Here is a 24677-nt window from a genome sequence, read left to right as displayed (position 1 = left end):
GAGGGAAAGTTACACTGACATGTTTCTGTGGGTGTAATAGATTGGTTGCATTCTGCTGAAGAAGCCAACAATGAATTTGGTGATATGTTAGCCCACGTAAATTGTGTTAATGCCTTACAAACTACACAGCCAACACAAAGCAATTCCTTGGCAGCGCCAATTAAAATGGGAAACTAGAACAACACGCTTTAAGATAGTTAACCTTGTGGTCAGCCAACAAATGGTGTTACCGGGTCAGTAACGAAGTTGGGGCAAGCGGATAGCTTCAAACGGTGTTTGTGTGTATATGTGTGCGTGTGTGTGTTTTTTTTCACTGAGTGTATCTGCTCACCTGCCATAGGCAAAACGTCTGTCTTTGTGATGATCCCCGAATGTGTCCCATAACCTCAGGGACACACTGACTTCATCCACTACATCACGAGATCTCTCTAACACCTGCAACACAGACAAATATTTCTAAGTGGCCTGCACAACATTTTCAGTGTTGATAATCTTTACTTACTTTTTATACATATGTGTAACTACTATAGCCTGTGTTTCGGTCTCTGTACAATGCCCAGAACTGTACCCAAATCTGTCTATGCAGCTCTTTCTGAACTGTGTTTGACTCTGTGTGCATGTACCCACCTCCTGGCATACACGGTACTGGTCGATGGCCCAGACGGTTGGCACGTGGGTGGCAAGCAGCTGATACTGTGTGAGGGTGGCATTGCAGGCCCGGGCACAGATTAGCCTGGTCTTGCCTACTGCATTATCCCCTACCACCACACATTTAATGGTTTCCACATTGGGCCGCTCATAGTCTGTGTCTATATCCATGGAGAGGGCCCTGGAAAACACGAGAGAAGAAAGAATCAAAATGAGAAGTGGTTAATTCAACAGTCATGAAAAACAAAAATAAAACAGCATTTGATAAAGAACCACAGGAAGAATGACACTGCATTTTGACACTGACAACAACATCAGGCACAGTAGCCGCTAGCTGTCGCCCAGCCCAGCCTAGGGGAGCTTTGTTAAGGATCTAAGCCCCCATAGCTATGCTGCCCAGTGTATTCAGGCTTCTGCCAAACCCCTCAACAGAACACATGGTTCACAGGCTGAGCAAAAGAAGGACCACAGAGCTATTTCTGTAACAGCACAGAGAGAGAAACATAGAGAAGGGGGAGGAGGTGGATGGACAGAGGAAGAAGAACGAGACTTCCCTGGAGTTTACTATTCTTTTCTCCCCCTTTCTGCTCCTCTTTTGAATCACTCAGAGCATTTTCATTTTAGAGAAAACATAATACGAGATGATGAAATCTAAGTTGGCTGTGCAAAAAAAAGGGAAGTATAAACCCCCAGACCTTTCTAATGAGCATTTTTGGTCTTTCATGCATCATCATTCGTCTTCTCTTGGCGTGGCAGCCATGTATGACCACCTGTCACCTCTGTACTTAACCTTGGTGCAAAACGGAAGTACTGCACAGGTCACCTGACTTCCTCTTTTAAAACCAAACATCACTCTGAAAAGCTTACCAAAATCCCCTTTCCATAAACTGCTTACAAACATTTCTGACATGTCAACACACATGTTAATACCCATTTTAAAACTTTCCTGGAGAAATCTGTGCTATTACAAAACCGACACCACTGCCACACCACACCACAGACGCAGTTCAGTCTGTAGCCAGCTAATCAGTCCATTCGGGGTTGCGACTTATTCAAAACCCAAACCAAGGCCCCCGTAAATAGAGCATCTGAAACATTTATAAAGGCTCTGGTTTGTTGTTCCAATGACGTGGATGCCAGTGCAACACTTCGGTCCAGCAGTGACAGACACCAGCAGCTAAAAATGGCATCTATTCATCAGACACATGAGCCATGTGTGCGCCCTGCTATTCAGCCATGAACTGCTCTCAGTGTAGCCATACACCTTCACTTCATCTATATCACCGTTGCTTTATTTCCCTCGAGACCTAAGACATCGATTTTCTTTGTCAACAACAACAAAAAAGGCTTGACGTTTTCCAATTTCCTGTCAGAGGGGGGTCCCGTTTACGTCAGCCAGGAAGTACAGAACAGAGATTCTTTTGTTTACCTGAGCTGTCAAAGAAGCAGCTTCCTGAACCCTCCATGTGGATTTATGACTTTCAGAGTTAAAAATATCCTTTTCCCTTGCCACCTTAGCTGTCACACCTTCAGACGCACGTACAACAGGTAGAGGAGAGAGATAGAGAAAGCAATAAAAAGATAGCGCAACCTGGCAGTTACCTAACAGCTTTTTGGCTAATGGTGATGGCAGTAGGCTTCTTAGTGCTGTTTTTAGAAAACTAAACAAGGATAAAGGGCCAACTGTGAATCCTGACTTATTACAAGTGGTTGTCAGCGATATGTGCCAAAGGACATTTGAATTGAGTGTACCAAAAATGGCGGTCACAAACGGGGGATCCAGACGTGATGTACAGTACTGTTAAATCCTCTCCGTTTCCAATGAAACAGTGGATAGCCAGAAAAGAATGGCAAGATAGAAAAAGCCAGGGAGGGGATTATTAGTATTAGAGAGAACGAGAGGCACTGTCAGCCCAGCATTAGAACCAGAAATTAATGCTACAGGGATCAAAAGGATGGGACCGGCAATAACCAAGGCTTTTCAGAAGAACAAATCACAAATTTTCCTGCTGATGCTTTGATATGTGTGAATGTGTGTGATTCCGTAAAAAAGGAAAGAAAGTTAAATACAAGGGAGATATCAGAGTACGGCGTTAAATCCTTTACTACTGGCCTGCAGGACTATTTAAGTCAGTGTGTGTGTGTGCATGAGAGAGTGCGTGCATGTGCATGCACGCACTGATATAACCAGAAGGCAGCGTTGGTGGTGGCGTGGACAGTTTCTCAGGGGGATCAACAGTACCTGACTCCCAGATATCATCCTCCATCTGAGGATCTTCACCGAGGCCCCAAGCAAGTTCGGTCATGTGTTGGTTAACAAGTGTAACACAACTGTCTACTCATACATCACTGCGCTTGGCAGATACACACCTGCTCACAGGTTTATATTTAAACCTCCTAAGCGTTCCTAGACTCCAACAATTATTTTTAATTGCATGACTGGAGGATGAACAGAAGCCAGAGACTATGGAAGCAGGAGACTTGTGCAGCTCAGAGGAGCGGAAAGTGTAGCTGTAGAGCTCAGGTTTCATTTTTAGCCAGTGAACTATAGTGAACTGTACACAGATGTCTAGACTTCATCTGCTGGCCAGTGCGATTTTTCCATGTTAGCTAGCAAAGGTGTCTAAAAGGACAAAGACAGTTTGCAATGTAAAACAATGAGACAATGAGTCACTGTTTTATTTTTTCGCTACGTGTGCATGTTTTTCTGACACTTTTAAGGACATATCGATATTGCGTAGGCATCAGCAGACTGATAGAAACACTGTGACAGGGACTCAAATGCCCACTCAACACACAAACATGACCCTTCTAGTTAATTCTGGAATGTCATGGATTTAGTCAGCGCGTGCACGCGTGCATGTGTGCAAGCCTGCATGCATGCCCAAAGAGACAAGGAAACTCATGCATAATGTGCGTCTTTGTATAGCTTTTCTTTAAGGCCACACAGCCCTTAAAGGAGAAATGAAAGAAGATAAACACATCTTGTCATCTTCCTGTTTAGTTTATCTGTACACAAACTCACTGGCTTTTTTCCAAATCCTTCTATTTATCCTTCTGTCTGTGTGGGTTATTTGTTTTATTCCAGCCGTACCCTTTCTAGCATACTTTTGGACCAGCTGACAAAGTCCCTCACTTTATTTCCACTCTGCATTTATTCCCTAAATATAATGCTCCAGTTCACATTTCTTCCATCCTTCAGTTCACTCATTGTCTTCTAGTAACCTTTCTCCATCTCCCTTGTCTCCTCCCACTTTTTCTCCCAACGGCACACTTTCCTCCACCCTTTTTTTTCAGCAGTGATCTATCATTCTATGACCTTTTTGGATGTAAGTCAAGGAGCAGTATTAATCAAATATACACCCCACCCCCCCTCCCCAGTTTCTCTGTTATGTAACACCTATAGTGATCCACTGGCAGCAACCAGTTATCCCAAAACCTTAACACCCCACCCCCCCATCTGCCTCTTCTTCCTTGGGGCTAGAATTCATCCCGATGCCAGCGTTGAAGCCGGCTGCCACTGTGCTCTCTTCAACCACTCATGCAAAAAAAAAAAAAAGAAGTGAAAAAAGAGTGACCCCAAAAACCACCCATTTAATGCATGGGTCAACACTTGGCCACTCACACAGAGCTATGGGGCTTAAACTATCACAGGCTTGGCTGCATACACAAAGTGCTCGTGTGTAATTGTCTGCAGAATCTATTTAAACATGTGCAACCATGTAAGCTTCCTTTTAATAACAGTTGTTTTTGTCAAAAGTTTGCTCTCTTGCAAGAAAAAAAATGCTTACTCATTCATTCTTGTGTATGCGTTTTAGGTTTGTGCACTTGTGCATCTGTGTGTGTGAGTTACAATTGTGTGTTTTGTGGGTGTTTGAGACACTGACAGCCACAGGCACAGCTGCCATAGACTGTTTACATAACCTCGTCTGTAGTCTCTGCTAGGCTCCCAGGATGGCTGACAGTAGACCTCAGACTCACTCACAAACTCGCAGAGTCATGCATACACACATGCATGCCTGCACGTACTGTCTTACCCTTTGCAGATGGTACTGGTATTAATGCACGACCCACGGCAGGCGATGCTATGTATGCATCTAGCTTAATGATTTAAAGGCTGTTTGGGAGCCAGCCGCACGCCAGCTTAGTTGAAAAAGCCTCGCTCCTCTCTCTCTCTCTCTGCTGCAGTAAAGATTTTTAAACACAGACAGGCCAACCCTTGTGTCTCTGAGTTCTCCTATTCATCCCTGCCAGTCTTCCTTCTACTCTTCTCCATCTATACTTCCCACCACTTCTTTCCTCTCTCATCTATCTTGCTGTCCTTCTTGCTCGTTTTCTTCCAATTTCTAGTTCACACCCCTGTACCTTTCAGTATCCACTCCATATACAGGACACTTTTACATCTAGTCTCTCAAAGCATGTCTGTCATTCACGTCTCTCTCATCTCTCATGCTTCGTCACCCATTCTCACAATTTTCTTTTTAAGACTATTCTGATTGAACAAACAGGTAAGCTGGCGATTTAATTGTCATTTTCCACTGATCTTCAAAGTGCCATCTGATGGCTTTGACTTTTAATTGCATAAAGAATCCAAACACCACATACAAAATACAGTTGTTATTAGCATAAATCTATTACCTTATCATTGCATACAACTGCATACTGTTTATCTTTAGCCGGCTCATTTGAGACTGATATTTCAAATAAATTGAAACATGACACATTGTCTTTTTTGTACATGGTTTGTTTTTCTGGCAAAAAACTCACAATGTGATTGTGATTTTTCTAGGCACCTGAGACAAAGCAAGTACTGTAACTTTAAAACAAAGGACTTGGTGACCTAGATATTACTACAACTTTACTGATGTAGAGATGGATTAGGTTTGTCTGGGAGAAAATAGTCCAGGCCATTCCTGTGGGAATGCAACTGTGGTTTAAAACATGATGTAAAGCAGGGGCTCTCAAACTTTTTTGTGGCTAGTGACCCAACCCCAGCTCTCATGAATCATATGCTTAACTCTTTGCCATCTTTGAATTCTAAAACCTTTCAACTTAATACTTATGGTGCATGTCATTTGACGTGTCACAATCATATTAAGAGTTTCTATTGACCCAAAGATAATTAGGGTGGGAGGAAAGTAGTCCAGCAGTACTAATCTTGTTTAAAAATGCAACATACTTTATATTTTCCGCACCAAAGCACACGTTTATGTTACATATAAAAGCAAACCATAAAGCATCTGAGCAATTCTAAGCACTATTTACCTCTGTATATCTTCCACTACAGCTTGTTACAGGGATCAGGACATTCAAGCCTGCCATATAATGCTGGCTTATTCTTCCATGTGGGTTTATCAGCGCTGCAGAATGTTATCTTAAAGCTGTTGACAGAGTCGAATGCTTGGGCACAGTGCCTAATCAGGACAATAGGTTAAGCCATTTGAGTATACATAACGACAACCTTGATCTTTGATTCATTTCCTACAGTACTGCCATAAGATTTAAGAACAAAATTCTTAATAGCCAACAAAAACACATCTCATCGTCCGTGTGTTAAGGGCGGATGACTGGTAGGACGCTGGTAGAGAGACGCACAGAACAGAAGATCTGATGCAGTTGGTGTTTCCACAAATGGCTCAGCTACAGTCACACAGTGAGCATTATTAGACATCACTTGAGGAGGGAAAAAAAATGATGCTGGCCAAAAGACAAGGATTGCACAATATCGTGTGCATGCCAAAATGTTTATGCAACTAGATATGATTAATTGCTAATGACTGGAAATGAAAACGAAGTGAGATAAAAAAAAAAAAAAAAGAAACTCCCAGAATATTATTTATTTATTTCCAGGTAGGAGTGAGAAGGTTCTTCATCAGACACGTAGCTACCTGCGAAGCACTGTCCCTCAGATGACGTCATGGCCCACACGCTCTTATACACACACACACACACACACACACACACGTGTATATATATATATATATATATATATATACACGTGTGTGTGTGTGTGTGTGTGTGTGTGTGTGTGTGTGTGTGTGTGTGTGTGTGTGTGTGTCTACGGTCCTACAAGGTCACATTTATCTTCTCAGGCCAGGCTTCTCAGGCTGCACGTTATCTTTTGTCCCTGCTTCGATCTGCACGCTGTCCCTGTAAATACTGCGGTGTAGGATCCCTACAGTCATCAATGAAAGAACCTCGTGTGCTCCGTATCCCCGCAGCCATTCATAACCACCTGGCTCATTCATAGTTTCTCATAGAGACCGATTCAACAAATCAGTCAGTCTTGTGTTTTGTCATCAGAGTCTATAAAGATAAAAGGCATGAGTCAATATTCACCGTGCTGCTGTCTCTCACATAACGATGTTATAAAAAAGGGCAGGTACAATCCTACATGCCAAATGATGCACTGATAAGTCTGGCGTAATGTGCCAAGCCCAACCGCTTCACTACAACACAGAATCATAATGTCAAAGGAAAAAAAATAGGAAAAAGAAAAAGTAACATAAGTCTGCAGGTGTTTTTTAAATAACCCCGCCTTGTGATATTGTAATATCTCTGTCTGAAATATTAATATAACACGTTGAAATAAAACAGGCTCCGTTATAATTACGATGATGTTACAGAGATGGAAGAGGTGATTGAAACATTATGAACAGAAAACAGCTGTTAATGAATCTCTGGAGTGTAAAAGGGAGGAGGAAAAAAAGATGTTGGGGGCTTTGTGCGGATTGCTTTGTGCACAGCCAGAATCGCAAGAAGAGCATGTGACCGAGTATTCCTGCAGGAGGGGTCCCTACCTTCCGACGGTTCCGGAATTGACCCACATGCCACTCTGCTGGTGGTTGAGCCGGTCACTGAAACCGGACAAAGACGCACAGAGAGGGAAGATGCGATCTCTGCGATCCCGTTGTTTGCCAAAGAGCACAGATAACTGCAGACAGGACCTTTGCCCTATCACATCCTCCTCTTTAGTCTACTTCCCGTCGCTGCCTCCTTAATCCAGCGCCTCACAGAACTCAACAAGAACCAGCTCGCTGCTGCAGACTTAATATAATGCTTTGTTATCTTCAAACTGACACTTTGGAGGATGAAATGCAATCACAACTGGCTGAAAGAGTCTTCTGGTCTGAGCCACCCCCTTTCTGTTGTTGTTTCCCCGGCTGATTTCATCAGAGGCACGCCTCCACGACTGCGCGTCACAGTCTTCCAACTTCTCCTGTGCTGCGTTCAAGTTCCGTTGGAAAATTAGACGTTTGCACTCCATCTTTCTGAGGATTTAGACACACAGCCTGATATCCCGCAAACTGACATTTTTGGAAGAAGACTTGAGAATACGGAAGACGTCACTGATGACTAAAAGTGGAACTTTTGAGCTGTCTATTGATTAAAATATGAAATTCTGCAATTAGCGTTTTTTCTTTACTGCGCTGTGTGATTTCTGTGAATAAGAACAACTGTCAAACAGCTCCGGGATGACCATTACCATGCAACAGTGGCTGAGGAATTTAAAACGCAATTTAAACGCACTAACTTTATTACTGTAATACTTTAATAGCCTAAATCTCGAGGCTTAAGAGGAACACTTAAGGCCTCCTCAGCGATTAGAACACGCGGGCCAATCATGTCCTGTATATATCATCGTATCCCCGCCCAGAAACTATGTTCTTTTCATCCTATTAACGCAGAACGGCCCACAAAGCGTGCTGCCTTTGGCAGATACAGCCCTTGCATCCACTTTGCACTGCCTTTAATCACTACCTAATAATCAATCATAGGTAAGCACGGGGTATTTTTTTTTAATGTTATCCACGCAACTGTCTGCATGTCAGTGGGATTTAACTACGTTTCCCCTTTAACCCTTGCAAACACGCTCTATCCAGGTAAATAATGCAAGACTGTTATTATTACTCATGGGCAATGGAGAGAAATTTTCTCCTAAGGTTACTCCGGGTTTTCAGGCATAGCAACTACCACGTTGCAACTGTAGCCTACTGCTACTAAAGCCAGTAAAAAAGGAGATCACAGACTGGACCAAGGAGAATACATAGCGTTTGCTATCATATCTTCCAAGATCTCAGTGTCTAAGAATTTACTGCTGGAATGCTGAGCTTTGCTTTGTCAGCAAAATACCTCCAGTTTTCTTCAAGCAAAACTATGTTTAATTTAAACTTTAGCAGGTTTGCTTTCAAGGCAGGAGCTTTTACCAGTCCATCTGCCACTCACTATAGTCATAGGCATCATTTTATCTTTCACTTATTTGACACACTTAGGATACTGATACAGTCACCAATTTGATCATGTGAATATCTTTGAAAGCCAGTCTGCCAACTTTGTTTGGAGGCTGTGCAAGACTGAAGACGGACATCTACTGGCAGAGTTTGGTACTGTAATCTCTAAAACAAAGGCGGCGCAGGCTCTTACGGCTACATCAAGTCAGTGCTGTCACTCGGAGCCACCTCAAAAGAGGCAGCTTACATCTTTGAGACAGATTCTATATCGCAGGTTAGCCATGGGTGTCACAACATACTGAGTTATATTAAGCATTTTAAAGAGAAGGTCAGTGTGTTATTTGACCTAAGTGCAGCAATCATATATAAAATGTTTGTGTTCGTGTAGATTCTTGCACATCACGCACACACGCAGACACAACGACAACAAACAGGAATCAAACAGGAATTCAGTGCACAAATAGTCAGACGGTACGTCTTATATCTATCTTTCCAATGCTGTCTTGAAGCCCTGAGAAAATACTGCCCCCTGACCTGGCTGGCATGGCCACAATGAAACAGCATGAAAGATGGGCTGGAATGCCATTGGAGAAAGCAGGGGTTCAACACCACTGGCACAGAGAGGGCTTAGGAAATGTGGAGAGCCCCCCCCCCTCCCCTATTTTTTTGGGGGGGAGAGGTGTACTTGTGAGAGAACTCTTAAGCAGCACAATTCTGAGGTGATGTCTGGCCCCATTCAGCTACAGTAAAACAAAAAGGACTGTGTTTTGTTAGACAAGCTTTATGGGTCTTTTATTAACTGTGTGGGAAGTTTAGTCCCGTAGCTTTTACACTTTGGTGAGATTAAAGTTGGGAGAATGGGTTGAGATCACTCTTTTGGCAGGAATGCTTCGGCAAAGAGGCGTCTTGCTGCTTGGACAAATGCTCAGTTTTGTCTGCAGTATATTTAGTGCTCCTCTGGTTTAACCAAAGGAAGGAATGGCATGTTGAAATGCATTTATTTCGATAGAATTCATTTTGTTTAAGCTTAGTAAAGTTCAAGACTAATATCTGTTTTATTTTAACTGCAAGTAAGGGGTAAGGTTTGCTCTTCAGATGTATTGCTAAGGGATAACAAACAATAAATTTTCGAATCAATTCATTTCAGATGTTTACTCATAAAGAAATTCAAAACGAGCATTTTTTGGTAGTGTTTTCTTGCGTTTATCTCATCCCCTCCTATCCACTCCTCCGCTGACCCTATTCTCACCCTCGCCGCACACTCATATATCCAACAGGCCGGCTCACCCCCTGCCCCAACACTGTGCTGGAACTGTTCTAAAGCTGTCAAAACACCCAGCTTCTCACACTCCCTGTGTCCACACAGAGTTCGCTTTAAGTGCACACCCTCCCAAAACTCTAACAAACACACACACTCTTAACAAAAAAACAGCCTATGCAACCTATTCACTGACACAAGTAGGTCAGAGCTCCAGTGGGTCTTGCAAACAGTCCACCATCACCCTGGAACTGATAATGATATCAAAGATTAAATTCTACCTTCGGCACTGACTCACACACACATATCAAAGCACACACACCAGCAAACATTACACTCCATATGTGGATCTACAGGATGAGAGCATTCACTTGTGTGTCTAGCGGGATGATTTTGTCATACAATTTTGTTTTAGAGGTGAGGGACAAGAAAAAAAAAAATGTGGCATTTGCTTCTCTGGGAAGAAAATTCAGATATGAAAGGTCAAAGGTGAATCTGGAGTAAGTGAACGTTAGTGAAACGAGCTTGTGGGAAACTGGCATTTCTACAGTACATGATTGATGGTGGGAAAATATTGAAAAAAAAAAGCTCATAAATTCAAATATGTCAGTTTTTTTTATTCCCACTGTTAAGCTCTGTCTCTTTTTTCTCTCTTTCCCTCACACAGACACACACATACACAGAGTGGCATGGAGAAGTGGCTGAGTGTTGCCAGAGCCGGCACCCTGGCATGAAATAGAGTGTGTTTTGTAACAGCCGGCCTATTTGGCGATGGGCGATGGCACAGTGTGAGTTTACGTGAAAAACATTTAACGCTAGATAAGGCCTGAGACAAAGTATAAAATGAGGCAGACAGGCAAGGGCGCAAAAGAGGAAGTGAGGGAGAGAGGCTGGAGAAATTGTTTACTTGCGAAGTTATCAGTAATATGCCTTATCATGAGCCAGCTGGAAAACTACATGTGTGGGACCAGTGGTCATTGCTTTATTACACGCTAATGAAGACAAGTCACTGCACTGCTTGTGACCGAACGAGTGAAACCTTTAAAGAAAGCGACAATTGATTGGTCAGAAGATATTATAGACTATTAAAATGCTTAAATGGTGTTTTGTGTTAGGGAGACATACTTAGTTATCTTTTATGCCTTGTAAAACAAAAACTAAAAAACAACAGCTATATTTAAACGCACGCACACACACACACACACACACATACACACACACAAACACACACACACAAACACACACCATGTTGCTTGATTCAGACACGTTAGCATTTTTGAGACTGTTTTTTTTTTCTTTTACATGCACACTCGACCACCCCCTCAGTCTCTGGAAGGAATAAATATAGACTAATTTGTTTGAGCTGCTAAATTGCTAAAGTTCAAGTTCTGCAGCAGACCCAATATAAGAGGTAAAACTTTCTGTTGACATACTTGTCTGCAGCTATTATTCCCCCAGTGTCATAACATGTGGGCCGGCAGCTTGTTGAGTCTGACTGCTTGGCTGCAGAAAAATGTTCAACGACTTTAATACAGATATATTTCCAGGTCAAGTTTGTGCTGTTGATGCTGGTGGGCCATGATGGTTGAATATGTTGGGAATGTGAAGTGTCTTTAGGACAGGGCGAGAGGCTGGGAAAAGGAAAGAGGAGGAGGGCGGCACCACTGAGGGTTTATTGTGGGGAGAGAGGGGAAGGTCTCTTTGTTTAACTGCCTGCTGTCTGTCTGAGAATAAACAGACCTCTGATTATGATATTAATGCCAACTTAAATGTTTCACAGTGTGGTGCCTGGCTTTCGCAATGAAGTGCCTGGAGTGAAAAAGAACACGGTGCTGTATATTCCTCGCTGTCCTCAACTAGCAGCCCTAGAGTGCCAAAACGACCCAGTTAGAGCAATGCGGCATCTAGCGCACCCAACCACAACCCCATAGCCCATCGCAACCACCGGCAGATCATATTCAAGTCAAGTTACTCAAGTCTCTCTGTGGATATAGTGTCTTTGGCACAGCCTCAAGTACCCAGTACTCAGTTCTAAGTAAAAACACTTCAGTGGCAAATTCCAGTGATTCCATCGGCTTTGTGTTTGCTGAATCGTTTTCTTGTTTTAAATTCCTTGCTTGTAAGCCTGTTTTATCCAAAATCACAGCCTGAGACAAAACAGCAGTGAGTGATAGCCAAGGTGGATATGGGGTTTTGACATGCAGAAGAGTGAAAAAGTAAATTCTTGAGTGGCACAAACCTTCTGCGATAAAGACAGACTATGCATCTGCCTTTGAAGTTATGTACTTCCTGCATTCTGACTTTGGGGGATTGAGGTTGCACAGGCATGGCTTGCTGAGCTCCAGTGCATGCAGTAACAGATAAAGATTTACAAAAAAAAAGTTGGCTTTTGGTTCAATTCAGGTTTACAGGAGTATGTGCACGGACAGACAAACAGCCTCCCTGATGCTCTAAAAAGGCAACCTTAAGATCATATATGAATGCAAGGAAATACACATGTACACTCTCTGCTGGACAGACACACAGGTCAACGGAGGTGCCTCTTAAGCTGTAGCTGTCAAGTGCCAGGGCTAATCGTATTAAGGCTCTCTTCAGCCGTTGGTCCGAACTCTTAAAGTGATAGTTCAGTTTGGTGGAAACTTAGCCCTATTTCTAACCTAAACATATCTGTACAACCTGGGTGTTTTTTAATTTTACCAGGGCTGGCAGCTTTTTATATAAGGCGTCTCTCAGAAAACCTGAGCACAGGTTGATACATAAAGAGTCCTTTTTACTAATTTGTGATAAATGGAGCATATATTATGCTCCAGTAAAAAAAAAAAAAAGATTACTTTAGTTACCATGACAGGTGATGGCTAAGCCGATTAGGACCCTAAGGATTCATAGGCTGTGCAGGTATCAGGGTATTACACTAGTGGAGATGAGTTAGGTACTTAGGTCAGGGGGGCAGCAGGAAATTATGTGAAGCTGGGGTGTGAGATTCAGGTTAAGGAACGACACAGAGACAGATATGGAAATGGGGATGGAGGCTGGGAAGGAAGTAGGACCAGAGCTGGAGTAACTTCAGAAGCTGAGGGCAGAATTTAGGTTAGCACAGGAAACCAGTGTCAGGAGGCTTTAGCCTTGAAGGAGATTGACTCCTTTAAGCAAGCAACATATTTAGCATGTCATATAATTTAAAAATACACTTAAGAATAGAGAACAGGCCCAGGTTTAGTACACCATGGTTGATATGATTGATTTTTATTCTCCTTCCTGCCTTGAACAAGTTTAGTGTATAATCCATGAAAAATTTTCATTGTCAGCTTGAAATTGATATAATCCTTTTGATATACTGTCTTAGTATGCCCTTTAGTAAATCCATCAGCAGGGATCAGTGATGATCTTATCGGGAATTACTTGGAAAGTGTTGTATATAGGATACTGTGTTACTTAATTTTAATAATATTGTGATGGCAGGGAAAGAGTAAGCAGATCGGTTGTTAGAATTACATTTTTATATCCTTTATAAAAGAGGAAACGCCACCCATTAAACAGGCATGGTGCTGCAGGCGTAGCACTTCTCGGTGATCCGTTGGCACATTTACTTAAAGAGATTCTTTTTTTTCTTTCTGAACAAGTGTTGAACATTAGTGTGAGATTACAAGTCCAAGAGAAACCTTTCTTTATCCTTTATCAAATGGACTAAATATTTGTATTTATTGCATAGGTAACTGTGGTTCACCATGGTTGCCTTGTTGATAGTCACTGCAGTAACAACATTATTTGAGAAATCTATTGGCAGGAATGAGAGAAAATGCCACCAAACACTAGAAATTAATGATGCATTGTAAAAGGGAAAAGTATTTAGTGCTTTGTAATAGTTTTATGGGAAATATTTAGGCTCTCTCAGCCTTAACGCGCCCAGCCAAAATGCATGCGAATGCAGATATTTATGTTGTGCAGAGTGCTATGCACTACACCGGGCATTTAAGAGTTTTATTGACCAGCACTTTACAGCAGATCAAAGGATGGAGTCTCTTTCGCAATACATGCAATCTATAAGTGGGTCTTGACATTTTCCCTACTACCCGTGGTAAGGTTAGAAGTATTAGTGACCTCTCTGAACCACATATAAGACTAAACTTTGGAGTGAGGTTAAGATCAGATAACTAACAAGAAAAGGGGAAGAAGAAGGAAACTGGGCCCTTGAAAACTGCATGAATAAAAAGAAAAAAAATATATTTTTGATTTTGTTCTTTATCTTGTACAAAAAGAAAAAAAGGTCCAATTCAAACTGCTAGGTTTAAGAATATTTTGAAAATGAACATTAAATTTAATGTTTCAAAGTTCTAAACTTGTGAGACAATAGGACAGAGAAGGGACAGAGGCAAAGGAAATGCTAAAGTTGTGAGGAGAGAGATGTATTTGGCCTCAGCACAGGTCAGTCAGTATTCTCAAAACAGCCTGATCAAACAGAGAACGAAGCCAAGACAAACACCTCTGGACTTCAGTCTGGCACAGAAAAGCAGAACTGTAGGCCCGCCGAGATCACACTCCACAAAGTCAGTACATCAACCCTGCTCACTCTGCAAAATACTGTGTATCAGAGATTCCTAATCTATTTGGCTTGCAAACACCACAGCTTAGGAAATTCTACCTATGAAAGCCCATACCACAGGTCAAACATGTCGGCTGGATTATGAGTTTTCATTATTTTCTTTTAATAATCAAAAATATTCCAACTGCTATGTGTGGCATTTAATTTGTTAAATTGTAAAAACATATAACTTTGTGTGTTCTCTTTTGAAAACTGAAAGATCCTTGTCAAATATTGTAAATGAGCGTGTTAATGTAACATTTCTATGTTTGATATAATGCACATTTTCATCCTCGCTTCCATTTTTCTTGCAATATCCATATTGCTATCAGCCTAATGCAGTATCCATCTGCTTCTATTTAAAAGACACTTGCTTACATAAAGAAACAGATATGAAGATAGAGAGGAGGGGAAGAGCATAAGTGTAAACAGCAACAAAAAAAAAAATCACAGGGAGACTCAGAAATAGTCAGATAGCCACATTACAGAGCACCATGGCATAACAGGAAGGCCCTTTGTTGTGTTTACTTCAAATAACCTGCATATCATTTATCTAGTTGCGCTGCTCTGCAGAGTTCCTCGCATTGTATTAGAATTGAGAAAACAAAACAAAAACAAACGAATTGTTAGGTAAAACCCTTGCATCTCACAGATAAAGCATTTACCTCGATAGCAATGCATTTTTAATTTTATTCAGTTCAGCCCATTGAGTGGGTTTTATAATCCCGAGTGGTCAAAGCATTTTCTCAGGCAGTGCAGGTGGCATGTAATCCGTCAGCTGGCCTGAAATCTCAAAAAAAGAAAAAAAAAATCATCAAATGAAGAGATATGATTTTCACCTAAAAGCACTAAATTGGAGTATCCTACACACGCTGCTTGGCTGTATCGCAAAGGAGGTCATCATGCAATCTCCAAATGCAGGAATGTCATTAAACAAGACAGCAAATGTGTGCGCAGAAACAAAGCTGATATCCCGTGTACAGAGGCATCCCAAAATAGTGATGGAAAAATCTATACTAGCGGTTCCTTCTTATTTATTTCCACACCGCTGTGCCATGGCCTGATGATACAACCAGCATGCAATTATCACCACGCACTGTGACCACATGTCATTAATTTGCTAAGCCATAGCACGGCCACACAAGTTTTAATCGTTTGATTAAGGGCGTGGGGTTAGGCTCTTTTGGATGCTCCACCATCAATGATACCAGCTAATCCTAGCCACTTGTGGGCACAGGTCATTTCAACCAAATAAATGTTAAGATGAAGCACAAAGATATTCTCTTTCAAAGATGAAACTAAAAGACAGCTGACCAGAAAACCATAATGGAGCTTAACAAGACTCAAGAAGTCAATATTTTTGTATAACCTGGCCTCTGATGTTGTTGAGTGCATTGCTATTAAGTATGTTGGGCCATTAAACAGGAATGAAGATAATAAAATGATTAAATATTTATGTTAACTCTGGTGATGTATTCCAGTGGGACAGAGAGAGACGGAAACAAAGACCGAGAATATTTCATTGCCAGTCAGTGCAACAATTTCCAAACTGTCTGCTTTAAGAAGACCACAGGTGATAAACCAGATTTTATTGTCTAACCCTTAAATTGTATTTTGTGATCCGCTGTGTCTGACCTCAACCTACATGACTCAGTGTTTTATTGTTTTTCCCCTCAATAGATTTAAATGAAGGAAAAGATCCCTGTATTGCAATAACTAAAAATAGAACATGGCTTAAAATGTCTAGCCACACCACATAATATGTGATGAGTCAATTTCCAATTTTCATGAGGAAACAAACCACAGACACTGCAGTCCTGCATACATCGCGTTTGCTTCTATCAGTTATCATATCTGATTAATTTATTCTGGAGTGTGTGTGTGTGTGTGTCCTTGACTGTGTGAGAAAGCGAGACAGACAGAGAGCCGAGAGAGCATCAGTCAGACATGCTGCATCATTCTGAAACAGCAAAAAATTGGGCAGCGCTCGAATAAATGGCACGTGGAGGGCGATCACGGGGCAACAATGTGTACGTGTCAAAGAAGACATGCAAGGAAACACCTTAAATACAGCCAACCGCACAAGCACAGGCAAAATTACAGATTAAAAATCCTGTGGTTTCATGGGTGGTTCAGCCAAGACTGAAGCTGGTCTGACCTGGATTAGCAGGAACGGCACCCTTGGGTGTTCTGCTCTCTGAGAATCTGCGTTTGGCTATTACTAGACGAGACAGATACTGTATGTATGTGTCAGTCTGTTTATGTCTATACAGTGTGGTTTGGAAATGTTGGTTTTTGGAGTTTAAAAGCTTCACTGTGTGAGTCATTGTTTCTATATTTGTGGGTCTTGTGTTTGACTGCATTAAAAGATTTTTTGGATGCATCCCTGTGATGGGAAAGCTGCTAGAATGACTAAAGAAATAACTGAAAAATCATCTTTACACTGCAAGTGTCCTCTTTAAAACAAGTGGGGACAGAAATTGAGTGGAGGACAATGCTAAAATGAGCAAATATGTGTGCGAAACTTCAGAGAAACTCTCCTTTTCTTTATGTCACTTTCTGTAACCCAAGGAGAGCTTCTGGCAATGTAGGTGCTAATTGGTTTTTGTTTTTTTCCCCCCCATCCTTAGTTAATGAAAGCCAAATTGCTGTTATGAATGGATAGACAGGCAGGAAAGGAAAGATGTGAAAACAAACAGGAAGATAAGGAGACAGAGTTCCAGGCTTGCAGGCATCGAAAATAAAAGACGCTAGAGATTACTGCTGTGTGAGCAACACGAGCTAGATTTATGGAGCTGCGCGGGCCCATTCGGGCCTGGGAGGTGCTTAGAGCGTCCTGTAGGCGATGCAAGGAGACAGCCACACCCACACAACTCCACACATATACATCAATAGCCAAAAGGCAACCTGTTATGATATGCAATGTCATTTTGTACTGCAGAACACGCGCACTCCAAAACATCATCGCAATTTGGTCAGTCATATGATGCTGGAGCCAGTTCACCAAAAGGGATCGGCTTTCTGCCACAAATGAGAGGAGCAGATGCTAAAGAAAGATTTCCAGGGGTCAAATTGCATACAGCCTTGCACACATGCAAAACTATGCATGCATAATCATGCACAGTTGCACAGGAAGATGTAGTCGTCACAGTGATAGAGCCGTACGACCAGGACACAATCACAACACAAGCATGAACATAAATAGAGACGCAGTACAGCCAAGCCACCAAATGGTGCCACTTGGTCTCGGGAGAATATCTCGCCATCCTTTCCTGGATGCACATGCAGACACACACGCACCCATGTTTCCACACAGCAAAATAGAAACAGGACAACAGGTTACAACGAGCAAGAGATGTGATTAAATAGAGAAATGGAGAAACTATAGCATGGGTTGAGGAGTGTAAAAGCAGAACAATCTATATGTGTCTCTGCATGCCAGACTGTCAGAGCCACTGTTAGCTCACGGCCGTTTCAAATATCAGTCCACTAGTCTTTTTTTTTTTTTGGAAGTTTCTTTTCAGCTATAATTTTAGGTGGCCCTAACCTACCTCAGCTCTCTGGTAATCTGTCATTTTGCAGCCACACAATGCAGTGGCAGGCAGCGTTTCCTGCATGACGGGCACTGAATCCAAGGCACATCTGGAAAAGCCAAAATCTAAAAGTTAAAATACCACAAACAAAATGACTTTTGCAGCATAAAACCTTTGAAACCAAAAACCTTAATCGTATTCTTTCAGCAGTGATGTTGTGTAATATGCCTTCCTATCAGTGCAGCGATCTCAGATCTCTAGACACAACCCCTGTCAGCCCCTGGCCTCAATCCAGCCTGGAGCTATCTGAGGAACCACAAATGGACAAAGACACCCTCTCTGAATTCAGCCAGCTCTCTTATCTCCTCTCGTTTGATCGTGTGGTCCTGTCCCACCCCGGTCCGTCCTTGTTGATGATACAACACCTTCTTATCCAAGTCTCGCACAACTAAAACATATTCCCTCACGCACAGACTCTCTGGCCTTGCAAATGTGTGTTTTGCTTCCCGTATGCATCATATAATGTAGACATTCAGTTTTTTGTACAAAAAGAACTTTGTTCAGATGAGCAGTTTCAATCTGTAAAGTAATCGCACCAAGCCACACTCGCAAGTACAAAGAAATCAGCGAGTGCTAGGGACACGGTGCAGCTGATTATCATAAGGCAAATGTTCAACATGTGGAAAGAGATCATTTCTAAAGGGATGTTTTGTTTGTTTTTTGAACAGATTGTGATGAAGAAGAAGAGCCAGTTGTTAACTTATCTGGTTTTTTTCTTTTTTCTTTTCATTTCTTCTAATGAAATCGTTCCTTTATCAGCTTCTTGGTTCAAACAGAAAACAGGACAGATCTGAGAAAAAGAAGGGTTCTGCCTTCATGTTTACAATAATATGGAATAGGACTCTGTCAGAATTTCTCATTCTCACTCTCTCAGCCTGCTTTACTCTTTCCTCCATGGCCGAAACCTCTTCGTGTCCCTCTTCTTTGAACTCCTCTCCTTTTTCTTCCCTCTACAGCTCAATTTCTCCTATATTAATTTGATACAATCTGCTTCTCTTCTCTTCTCCCAGCAGACAAAGGCCTATGTTCTTTCTCACTCTGCATTCTGCTCTTGCATACACATTCTTTGCTCACTGACACGCCATTTAAAACAACAACAACAACAACAACCAGAGAAGCAGCCAATAAGAAACAAACTGTACAATTGGCATCGCCAGCACAATCCCTTCTCTTATTCTCTTTTGCCCTCCCACCCTCCCTCTCCATCCCACCACCACCACCTCCACCACCACCATGTTTTCTCTGTTCAAAACTTACTAAAGAGGACAAACATCATGTGGTGCTGGGAAAAGAAGACACTGTTGCAGGATGACTGAGTCTCTGTTATATTTTCTCCATTCTGTGTGTGTGAAGAGTTATGTTGAATTCCACCAGCGTGTGTGTGAGCGTCACTTTATTACTAGTTACATCTAATACACCTACCACACACACACATGCACCTCACAGACACCAACTATTCAAATTGTTCTTGAGCCGAGGTGCAGGCTTAAAGCAGACTATTTGTGTGTTTTAGTTCTGTGCATGAGCATGTGCGCGCATGTGACTGTGCATGTGCGTCGTATTGCCCAGATCACACAAAGACACTTCTTCTTATACGATTCCCAGCTGTGTGGACTTGGCGCGCTAGTCAGCCATTCGACAGCCAAGAATGTTTGGTGTGCAACTCTACTGGAAAGCCCCAGTTACCCACACACACTTACTTAAACACACACTCACAAACACATATGCACCGCATCTACTGAGACATCCTACTCCTCTGAGCAGACGCAGGGAAGGGCCTCACCCCAAAAGGAAGAACGGTTCAAATTCCACAGCTGATAGAAAAAACACTGAACAGCGAGGGAAAAGTGGAGGAACTGATGTCAACTTTTGTCACACCATCCCTACACCCACCACATTTTCACCATGCTTCTATTGTGGTTGATGAAGGGGGGGAGGGAGGGTGTTTCGACTGTTGTCAGAGAAACCAGTTTTCTTTCCATGCTTTGGCCAGTAACTGCAGCGAATCACTGTTTGGCTCTGTAGACACTAAGTGACTCCATTCTGCAGCTATTCCTTTAAGCTTGACTCATGTATCCAGACTTCTGCAGGTGGTGAGCACATCTAATTCTGTATTTAACCAAGCTAAGCAAACTAGCAGTTGCAGGGAACATCACCATATGGCAGAAGAAACTGGGATTTACAGTAGAGCACAGCTAAACAAGATGATCTGTGCAGTTCTTCCCCCTTTTTACCACAAAAAGAAAAGTGGGAAGAGTATGAGGTAGAACTTCCACTTGCCAAAAACAAAAACCCAAACTGCCCTTTTAGGTAGGTCACAAAGTTTCATCAGTGCTGTGCAAATCAGTGTTTTTGTGTGTATGTGTGTGTGTGTGTGTGTGTGTGTGTGTGTGTGTGGGGGGGGGGGGGGGGGGGGTTCTATAGGAAGATCTACAAATAAAAAGATAAAGTAAAATTTCAATTACTTTTCAAGTGTTTGTTCAGTACACCCCCTCTAAGATAACTTATGTAACCTCCCAAAAAGCTTTCGGAGAAGTTCAAAACGGAGGCTATTCTAGTTCAGCCTGCGATATGTCGATAGCGCAATACACTGAACAGCCCAAACTAACTGAATCGTTATGCAACCCTTTGCTGTCTGTCCACATGTGGTCTTGCACTGTGAACTGCTCTGTAGCGAGCATACAGATTAAATGGCATGGCAATACACGTAGCATGTGCAACAATCCCTGTAATCTCCTACCTCTGAAACACATTCGCTTCTGCAATCAGTTCAGGGCTCTTTTATTTCCCCCCTTCGACGTCCACTTTAAGTTCACACCTCTCCGCTGCTCTACTCCATTCGCTTTATTCTGGGCAGCGCTCGTCTCTCGCTTCTCCCCATTAAACTGCAAGGCACAAACAATTGCGATCACTTAAGAGCATTCCTCGGGATGACAACATCTAATCATAACTCACATGCTTTAACACTTGCTCCTCCGGTTCAGCACTTGAAATTCCTCAAATCATCGCTTTCGTTTCGTGTAAAGATCTGCCAGAGCTGACAGAAGAAAAATACTCCCGACTGTTGTAGCCGAGAGACGCCAGGAGAAATGCAATTACACGGAGACTGCTGCATATTGCAAAACCTGCAGACATGCTCTTGTTTGCAGACCCCTGCTATTGTGCTCCGGGATCTGTCTGGGTAGTTGTGAGCCTGTGGTCCTGATGCGAGTTTTTCCACGTCCCTTTGTTGTTTCTGTCACACCTACAAGGAGGGAACACACGGAGGAGGGGAACCTTGCCCCTGCTTTCTTTTGTCTGACTGTTTTTACCCAGCAGAATCATGGCTGAACTACTCTATTTCTTTTTTTTTTCTTTTTTTAAATTTATTTTATTTTGTTTGTTTCTTAAAATATTACACTTTACGTCGCAGACGTACGAGCGTCTCTGGCATACATTTCATCCTCGTGGCATCAGCCCCGTTTCGATCTTTTCTGTCTTGATTTATATTTCTTCCATTTTTATTTATTTGTAATCCGCCTATAACTAAACAGCATATCCCTAAATAAAAGTGCATTTGCCCTTTGTTCTATCTCACCCGCACTTTTATCTTTTAGTCCCCCGTCTCACCGAATCCCTTGCCAGAAGTTTGGTCCTTGCTGGGGAGTAGACTGTCGCCGCTGTCTCTCTCTCTCTGTCTTCTCCTCCCCTTTCCTTCCCGCGTTGTCTTTCCCAGGCGGTGGCAGAACCCAGTTGTGCTTCACTCCAAACCATCCTACATGGACAGCACGCCAGCGCTTATCAACGAGCACAGTGATGACTGCATCACTGCTTGTCACAAGCGCCACACCCATCCATTCATAAAGCAAAGCGAGTGCCAGCCTCCAGACCAGACTGCTCGCTGGGTGAGGAGGTAGTAAAACAACCACAGTGCTCCTTAAGGGGAAAATGGCTATAATATTCGTTTAGAAAGTCATGCCTTATATCTCTGTGTCTAAGGTGCTGAATTATGAATTTGTAGCCATTTAAATAAAATAGATCTCACCGTGTAAGTATGAAGTGATGAGTGTTTTACCATAGTAAACGTGATGGTTGGGGAAAAAACGTCAGCACTACGCAAGCATCGTGGTCTTCATAGTGACTATAGGATGTGTGAGTTTACGTCTTTTGCTTAGTACTGTTTATGTATTCTAGTATAATTAAAATTGTAACACCTAAATAAATAAATAAAAAATCATTTTAAACACTAATAATCTGACACGTAAGATGCAGAGTCACAAACTTAACAAGTGTGTATCCGGGATCAAAATGAAGGTCAAGTTCAAAGTTGGGTGTTTTGTTTGATTCATGAACATAGAGCGAAGGGCACTAAAGAGTTCAAGGTTGCTTTCAACTTTACACCATATAACACAGTCTTTCAACATTTTAATGTATTTGTAACTCCTCATAGATTATCCTTGACAGCTTTATAAAATATTTTCTATAATGGGTGTTGCAGTTGGATTTATCCCACCCCCTCTTGCCACTTATTGAAATATTTTGTCAGAATGATAGATAGATAGATAGATAGATAGATAGATAGATAGATAGATAGATAGATAGATAGATAGATAGATAGATAGATAGATAGATAGATAGATAGATAGATAGATAGTAACATAGCTGACTTCAGCATATGCACCTGAACAAGTCTGTGTGTGGAAGTCCATGTAGTTCATAATATGGCTGAAACTGTTTACACCTTTGTTTTTATTCTTTCCACTACTCACCCAAGTTCAAAACTATTTGGGGGGATGTTTTGGCGTAGCAAAACACTATTGTAAGGTCTTGTATAGTCACTCTTTGGAGAGGATGTTGGCTACAGAGCCATTGTTCCACAAATACAGGTTGAAGTTTTTTCTGAGTAGAAACAATTCATCACTAGTCAATCAGCTGCCATTAGTGCTCTCCGTCTTTGTTATTCAGACACTTCAGTTGCCCATTTAGCACTTGGTTCTGTCAGATAGACATTTTATTTTAAGAATTAATTTTACCATTAGGTTCAGTAGTTTGTTTGTTTTTTTACTAGTGTTTGGGATAGTGTTATCAGTATTATCACCACTGTATGGGGTATTTATGGGGGCAATAGTTAAAAAGTTAAGGACAAGTATTACGATACAAAACCAAACCTGTTGTTAAGGCAGCAGACTCATAATCTCAATGAACGCCCAAGCCTCAGTAAACATATGCACCAAATATCTCTTCATTCTTCTTGTATTGACAAATCTAACCATTAGCACAAGCAAAAATTAAAGACTGTATATATATGGTCTACATTTTTTTTTCCAACATTAGTCAACTCATTTATTTTTTTCACACCTAGTTGTATTTTTTTATTTTAGCAACAAGGTGAGCCAACAGTCTTCTAGGAACAATTCACCTTCTTTGAACAACCGTGAAGATGTAAGGCTAAATAAGCAAAGCAACACGTCATTTGGGTCAGTTTGTGTAACCTTCAGGATTTAAGATTCAGTATTTTCACTGCCACTGTGTTTAAACATAGTTGTGTGAAATGCTTAAAATTGGGAGCTTTTATTACAAACTGGATAAAAGGATAAAAGTCAAAAGGGTACACAGTTCCAGTGATAATAATATGAATAACTGCTAAAAGTTAAATAAAATGAAATAAAATGGTATCAGTCCTAGCTTACAACTTGTACTTGCACTTTCATCAAAACAAATCAAATCAAATTTGAAAATATTACAAGTGTTTATAAAAATACACCTTTGTGTGGAAGGTAATGTACAATATAACACAACAGGAAAAAATGATCACTTCAATTTATTCTTCACCATAAACTTGTTTTTTTGAATTGTCAGTGAAGTATTTGACCCCCACCTGTCATCAGCATTTCTGTAAATAGAGGTCTTTTCTCTGTATATTCTCTTTTTGGCAAAAGCATAAATGTCAGGAAATTGAGTGAGTGTGAGAGGCCCTTGTCTCTCACAGATTCCCTAAAACTCCTTCTCAGCCAGGCATCTGAGCTGCTATTGTCTTGTGAAGGGAAAGGAACTTGCCCAGGCTTGCTCCTACCTCAGCATGCATGCAAGTCCTAAGCAACCGTCCTCAAGCTATGGCCAGCAGATGCTCACATATGTGCAGGCGAGTGTTGTCACATCATGCTGTAGCCGCACTCTTAGTACACTTGGGAAGAACCACTACTGTGAATTATAACACAAACACAACACATGCACACACATACAACACACATCTGTGAACACACATGCTACAACTTCTCTGAACTATAATACGCATACACAAAGTCATTTATTTTCACTCTAGTCCCTGTACCTGACCATTTTCAAAGAAATGTTTGACCTATGAACCATTCAAGCATAAAAAGACATCT

General features: G+C 41.7%; 1 protein-coding gene across 9 annotated transcripts in view; it reads right to left on the bottom strand.

Annotated features, from left to right (window-relative positions):
• Positions 1–22046, bottom strand: part of rhobtb4 (Rho related BTB domain containing 4) — a 39047-nt gene extending 17001 nt beyond the window's left edge. The window contains exons 1-4 of one of the 9 annotated variants that reach the window (XM_085367236.1): positions 21887–22046; positions 21050–21194; positions 628–829; positions 332–435 (exon numbers count right to left, since the gene is read on the bottom strand). In XM_085367236.1, the coding sequence (XP_085223362.1) occupies positions 332–435; positions 628–819 (296 nt within the window). In that variant the 5' untranslated portion in view covers positions 820–829; positions 21050–21194; positions 21887–22046. The other 8 variants (XM_085367235.1, XM_085367234.1, XM_085367237.1 and 5 more) reach the window with 8 other exon arrangements.
• Positions 22047–24677: the final 2631 nt, after the last annotated feature.

The sequence above is a fragment of the Diplotaxodon limnothrissa genome, linkage group LG12, assembly GCF_057381915.1.
Source record: "Diplotaxodon limnothrissa isolate DT_005_m linkage group LG12, D_limnothrissa_male_GT1.1, whole genome shotgun sequence".
NCBI lineage: Eukaryota > Metazoa > Chordata > Actinopteri > Cichliformes > Cichlidae > Diplotaxodon > Diplotaxodon limnothrissa.
This window is presented reverse-complemented; position numbering and strand designations above follow the sequence as displayed.